Source organism: Otolemur garnettii, unplaced genomic scaffold, assembly GCF_000181295.1.
Source record: "Otolemur garnettii isolate 467f Iridium unplaced genomic scaffold, OtoGar3 scaffold00190, whole genome shotgun sequence".
Lineage (NCBI taxonomy): Eukaryota > Metazoa > Chordata > Mammalia > Primates > Galagidae > Otolemur > Otolemur garnettii.
In genome coordinates, this window is record NW_003852585.1 from 1,299,006 (window position 1) to 1,305,392 (window position 6,387).

Sequence of the window (6,387 nt, forward strand, 5' to 3'; positions counted from 1 at the left end):
CTACCCACCTCCTGCACCATCACACATCTTAGCCTGTCTTGGGAGACAAACACTGAGTACCTGGTCTACATGTCTGCAGCCAGTGCCCAAATTACCTGTATGTGCACAGAAAGGGGACAGGGGCTCAGAACACATGCTAGATAAAGTAGGGGCCAGAATCAAGCAGGAACTGGCAAGGTGCATGGAGGCGGGGAGCGGGGAGCGTTGCAGCAAGGTGCACACAGTCCTACAGATGGGCTTCAGAGCAGATCGTTGTTCAGGCCTCCAGGCTCAGGACAGACCAAAGGCAGTTCAGCAGATCCCCTCTTCCTTCCTCAGACTTGGACAGGCTGAAGCCAGCCAACACAGTCTGCACTACCCATGTGCTTGGCTTTTAGCTAGACTTGGAGAGGAACTCCTGGATGTTTAGGCCAAAAACTTGTGATCTAAGAGTGTTCAGGAGAATTCAGGGGCCATGAGTGTAATGCACAGAAAAATGGAAATCTACATGACTCTTCTAGTTCTGAGAGTAAAGGCCAAGACTGGGGAGGCAGTTGGGCCCCAGCTCTCATGGCTTCTCCTCAGCTTCTGGCTCAGGGCTGTTCATCCCATCTGACAGGTAGTCATCCTCATTGTTCTGCTTCATCTTGGTCTCCAGGACTGTGATACGCTGCTTGAGCTTCTGCTGGGCTCCCGTGTACTCAGCCAGCAGGCGGCCAAAGCGAGTGTACAAGGTTTCCATGTTGGTCTCCAGCTGCTCCAGCTTTTCCTGCACATCCACTTCCATGCTGGTTGCCACCTCATTCTCATCCAGCAGCCCCTCCTTCATTAGGATCTCCCGACCCCTCTCTTCCAAGACCTTCTTGGCATCTGGGTACTCAGTCACAGCTTCCATAAGATCATCCTTGGACAAGCAGAAGAGGTCTGAGTAGCCCAGGCTACGGATATTGGCCGTGCGTCGATTGCCCATTTTGCTGCCCTTAATGTTAAGGATACTGATCTCTCCAAAGCAGCTGCCAGCTGAGAGCAGGGCATATTGAGTCACACCATCATCAGCCACCACTGCCAACTTGCCCTCCTTAATTATGTACATCTCCTTGCCAATGTCCCCTTTGCGGCAAATATAATCCCCAGGGCTAAACACCTGAGGACGAAGCTTTAATACAAGCTCCACCAGCAGGCCAGCCTCACAGTCGTGGAAGATGCGCACTTTCTTCAGTGTGGACAGGTGGACATTGATGGCTATCTCAGCCCTAAGCTTGGCTGGCAGATTCTTGAGAACTTCCCGCTCATCCACAGTCTTCTTATTAGTCCACAAGTAGTCAAACCACTTAATGACCTTGGCTTCCATCTCTTTGCTGACCTTGCGGAACTGCATGTAGTGTTTGACAGCATCAATCTTGGCTTGAAACTCTGCCCTGGTGGCATTCATGTTAGAGATCATGGAACCCACATTTCCTACAATGGTGGCAAAGATGAGGACACCAATCAGGAAGTCAAAGATGACAAATAGGTACTCTTCATCCTTTACAGGGGGTGGTGTCTCCCCAATGGTGGTGAGGGTCAATGTGGACCAGTAAAGGCAGTAGACATATTCCCTAGCCAGATAGCCATATTCAGGGTCAGTGATGTTGGGGTAAACCCAAGTGTCAACCCCAAAGCCTATGGACTTGGAGATGGCATAATAGATGCAGGCATTCCAGTGGATAATGACCAAGATATAGAGAACTAGGTTGCTGATGCGGAAGATGTTGGGGTAGCTGGTGCGTGTCTCAGTGCGGTCAAAGAACTCGAACATGCGGGCAAAGTGTAGCAGGCGGTTGAAACGCAGCTCAGGGCTGTGGATGCCCACAGCAAAATAGATCAAGTCTGTGGGGATGATGGAAGCCACATCCAGTTTGAACTGCAAGGTATGGATATAGTTGTCCCGTAGTTTTTTGGGGTCTTTGACCAGCAATCCCTGCTCCAGGAAACCTAGAAGACACACAAGCCAGCACATCACCCCTGCCCTCAGACCTGTCCTGCTCTATAGACTAATGCACATCAAGGACCAAACTACCCATGCAACCTTCCTTTCCAAGGAGGCAGGTAGCTCATAGAGCAGGACTGTCTACAAGGATGGTAAGAGGCCATCCCTAGGTCCAAAGCTCTCTAGCATGTGGGATTCTGAGGCTCAAAGAAGGGCAGCCACCTACCAGGGTCTCAGCCAAGCAGTTATGTTCAGTGGGCTTCCCAAAACTTTGGACTCAGGCTTTTGGACTTACGGATGATGCTACTCCTTTTAAGCTCCTGCTGCTTACTGACCTGTGCGCAGTCGGATGAAGAGGTCTGTGATATAGACCACATCTGAGAAGTAGTCCAGCACTAGCCACACCAGGTAGTAGCCTTTCTGTAGATCACTGAAACAGGCTCTGCAGGAGGACAGGGCTGTGCTTCACTCTCAGAACCAGCCAAGGTCTCTTGGAAGTCCCAAACTGAGTGGCCACTGTGTACAAGCTTTAGGGTGGCCACCAGGGGCATTGTGGAGTCACAGACAGCCTAATGCCAAGGACACACTGACAAGGAACTTCTACATAGATATCGCTACACAGATATCATCACTGACCATTATTTTTGTGTCTTGCCCACTGGCTTGTGAGCTCCAGGAAGGCAGAGACCTTCTCTTAGTCACTACCCCTGCCTCATGCCTAGCCCAAGGCACTAGGATGCAACAGCACAGTGGGCATGAGTTAAATGCATGAATAAGTCACTGGAAGAGCAAACTACAGGGCACAGCTGAATGTCTTCCATGCTCATCTTCTGGACACATGCCCACTGAGCCCCCAACATGCAACACTGGCCAGTGCAGGCAAAAGGGAGGGTATTGGTGGGAATGGGCAAGGTTGGAGGCTGTAGGAGCTTCTTAGAAGGAATGGACATGATATGGTGACTGAGCGGGGACCTAGGGATAGGGCAGAGACAAGGATGGTGCAGTGAGTGTGCAGAGGCAGGAGCTGTTAATTCTGACTACTTGGTCACATTGATACTCAAACTCCACCCTACTCCTATTTTCAGAGGGCTCACCCAGCACCCTTCTCAGCATACCCTCCCCAGCACTGAACATAGGCCCGGCACCCAGCAGATGCTCAGTCAAATACTGGCGATGACTGAGGTGGGGATGGAGTAGGGTGGGCATACTGCCTGGCAGAGCTCCTTTTGGACTGAGCCTGCAAGAGGAAGAATCTCCATGGGTTGGATACTGGTGAGGGGATTTTCTCTTAAGGAAACAACACATTCTGATCCAAGAGCAGTGAGTGCTAGGGCTGGAGTGTTTGCAGAAGTTGGAGCCAGAGAGAAAGCCAGGTCCAGAGGACCCTGAAGCCCATGCTCAGGGCTTAAACTTCATCCTGTGGACAGTGGGAGCCATGAAAGGTTTATGAGGAGCAAGTGGCCTGATCAAATAGTAGTTTGTGGAAAATATGCTCATTGCAAGTGTGGAAGGTGCACCAGAAGAGACAGAGTGTCTGCCAGGAATGTGTATGGGAAGACAGGGTGGCCTCACCTATTCCAGGAATAGGATAGGCAGGAAGCCTTGGTGGCACATGAAATTGGGGCAGGGTTGGCACTAATAGGGTAGGCAGAGGGGCCATTGGCAGCCAGGGAAGAAGGGCTGAGTTGGGGTAAAGTGTCCACAGATGGAACTGCTGTGCTCTCAACCCCAGGGCCTGTGGACTGGACTGCTTTAGCCACCCCCTCCCAGGCCTTGCTCACCTGGCCACCAGCAGGCACCAGTTGTAGAGGACAGGCATGGCAATGACAAACAGCCAGCGGTAATACCAGTCCCCGGCTGGGTCCAAAACAAATAGTTCAAATTTCTTCCTGAGGAGACAGACAGAGCCCAGGCTTGGGGACCAGGTTCCACAGTGTAGCAGCACCACAGTCCCCTACAGGACAGGGGTCCCTGAGAAAGCACTGCCTGAGGAGATGGGTCAGGTGAGGGTGTGCCGGCTTAGGGGTCCATTGTTCAGGGCCCCACAAGCTGGTGCCAGACATCTGAGTGGAGCCCAGATGTGTGAGGGACACCTCTCTGCCCATTCTGAACCTAGATAACCCATCAGCTCCTGTGCACTTTGGAGGCCCCTTGCTCAAAGGGCAAGTCAGGGGGAGAGCTTTCAGCAGGGATGGGGCGAGGAGAGATTTCCATAGGGTGGTAGTGAGGACCTGGGCCTATTCCCACCTTTCTCCTGCGGAGACAGGAACTCCAGACAAGTGAGCACCATGTGCTTCTTGCCTGCCCCACACTCCATTTCTGCTCCCTAGCCTCCAGCCTCCAAATTACTTTCCCACATGCTGAGTCCTGCCTTGGCAAGGGCCCTCTTCTTCCACTGGCCAGAGGTGGGAACCGTCAGCTTGGCCAGCCATCAGCAGTTGCCTACGCATTCCTCAAAAACTCCCAGCTCTGCCTTCTCTGACCTCCCTGTACCCTCTTGCTCTGTCATCTAAGCCTTGACCCCCAGTCCCCTCTGCACCCCAACCCCCACCCACATGACCTCTTCAAGACCCACTTCTGCCATATCAGAGAGAGCTGGGAAGGACATGCCCTCCAGATCACTCTGTCAGTGCACTCCTTTGGCATTCCCTGATTGCTGGCTCTGGGCCACATCCAGGAGCAGCAAGAGGACATCTGGCAAGTAACAGCTAAGATGAGAAAAGCCACTGGACGCTCCCATGGCAAGTAGGCCGCTGGCTGTTGGAGAGGCTGTGACAGGAGCAATACAAATGTGCTGGGGTTGAAAACACAGCAGATCATCACAGCCCACCACTTTCTCCAACACTGCAGGGCTTAGCATAGCCCGGAGATCCTGGCAGCGACACTACAAACTCCAATGAGCCCTCCCACTGCACACTTGGGGGCCCTTTCACTCCACAGGCTGGACAGCTGTACTTGGTGCCCTTGCCCTCTCCATCCTTGTCGCCTTTGGCATCTCCCTGCTGTGTCGTCACGGTCTGGAGCTCAGGCCCACGGAAACGCTCAAGGAATGAGTCAGGCCTAGGTTCTTCTTCTCGAAAATTCTTGTTGGCCCACTCTCTGATGACCCCCACCAGGCGGGCAATCCTAGAGGTAAGAGGGAAGGAGCATGAGCCAGAGAAGAGACTCACTTGCTAAGGGGCCACCTGTCCCCCAAGCACTTACAGTCTTCTGAGGGAATTGGAAGGTGGGCAGGGGAAGCTGGAGATAGGCCAGGAAGGCTAGAATTCCCTGTGTGCTAAGAGACCAGCACTGAGGGCAGAGGGGTTCACGTATGACTCCAAATGAAGCCCAAGGCGGCACAGTAGACCTGGAAAGGCTTCCTGGAGGAGGTGCCATCTCAGCTGAGGATGGAGAGAACTTCAGGGCAAGATACAAGTGTGTGAAGGCAGCCCTGGCCAGGAAGGAAGCTTGCTCCAGGCTTCCTGTTTCCCTCATGGAACCTACTACTCTGAGATGGAGACATCGGGCCCTGTGCCTAGGCCCCTCTGCTGGGAAGGATGTCTCCCGCCAGGCTGTAGGGAAGCCTCCTCCGGTCACCATGAGCTCACCCCCCAAGAGTCTTAGGGGTTGCTCAGGCATCAGTAGGAAGGAGTTAACCTTGGCTAGCACTGATGGCGCTCCCTGGAGGTCTTAGAGGAAAGATTAAGTGGGACTGAAAGGCTTCATGGGCAGAAGTGGGGGAGCACTAGGACAGAGGGGGCCCTACCTGCGGAAGCCACCCCTCCCTCGCTGTGGGCCATCCATGTCCGCCAGTCTCTGCAGTTCTGAGGAGGTGTCATCATCAGCTGCAGACTGTGGCCTGCAGAGAAAAGAGCAGAATTGACCCAGGGGTCTCTGGATAGCCCTTATCTTCCCTCCTGACCTGTGCCTGGAAATTCTACAATTTTTATTGAGATTGTCCCAGCACCAAGGGCTACTTGCTCTCTGATGAGAAGCAGAGCTGGGAGGAAGGAGCAGACTCCAGGCCATCCCCAATACCGCACAGCCCTGGTTGTCTCACCTGCTGCTGGTCCTGTGCTCATCTTTGCCATTGGCCTTAATGGCAGGGGCTGCATGATGGTTGTGGTTATTGGCTGGGGAGCTCTTCACACCATTGGATTTTTCAGTCATCCTCCATGTAAGATCAGAACCCTTACCTGCCAGGGAGGGGACCAAGAAGAAGGTCACAGAGGAACCTGGCAGTCATGGAGGGCAGGAGAGCTGCAAGTGGGCAAGGCAGGCCAAAACCTGGGGCCATCTGGCAAGCCTCAGCACCCCAGGATTCAGCACTGCCCACGTGCCAGGCTCTAAGTGCTCCCACCACCCCGATAAAGAATTTAAAACCGAGACAGTACTGAATTACAAAATGTAAGGTTTTTTCTTTTACCCCAGTGTGATTTTTTTTTCATGTGGACTAT

General features: G+C 53.2%; 1 protein-coding gene across 1 annotated transcript; it reads right to left on the reverse strand.

The window, feature by feature from the left end:
- Window positions 1-292: 292 nt before the first annotated feature.
- CNGA2 (cyclic nucleotide gated channel alpha 2) lies at window positions 293-6,128 on the reverse strand. The gene is made up of 6 exons (XM_003800934.2): window positions 5,991-6,128; window positions 5,697-5,789; window positions 4,904-5,074; window positions 3,730-3,837; window positions 2,284-2,390; window positions 293-1,953 (listed from the first exon to the last, which is right to left on the reverse strand). The coding sequence occupies exons 1-6, from the start codon at window positions 6,098-6,100 to the stop codon at window positions 548-550; spliced, it is 1,995 nt and encodes a 664-aa protein (XP_003800982.1). The 5' UTR covers window positions 6,101-6,128; the 3' UTR covers window positions 293-547.
- Between the last annotated feature and the right edge of the window lie 259 nt (window positions 6,129-6,387).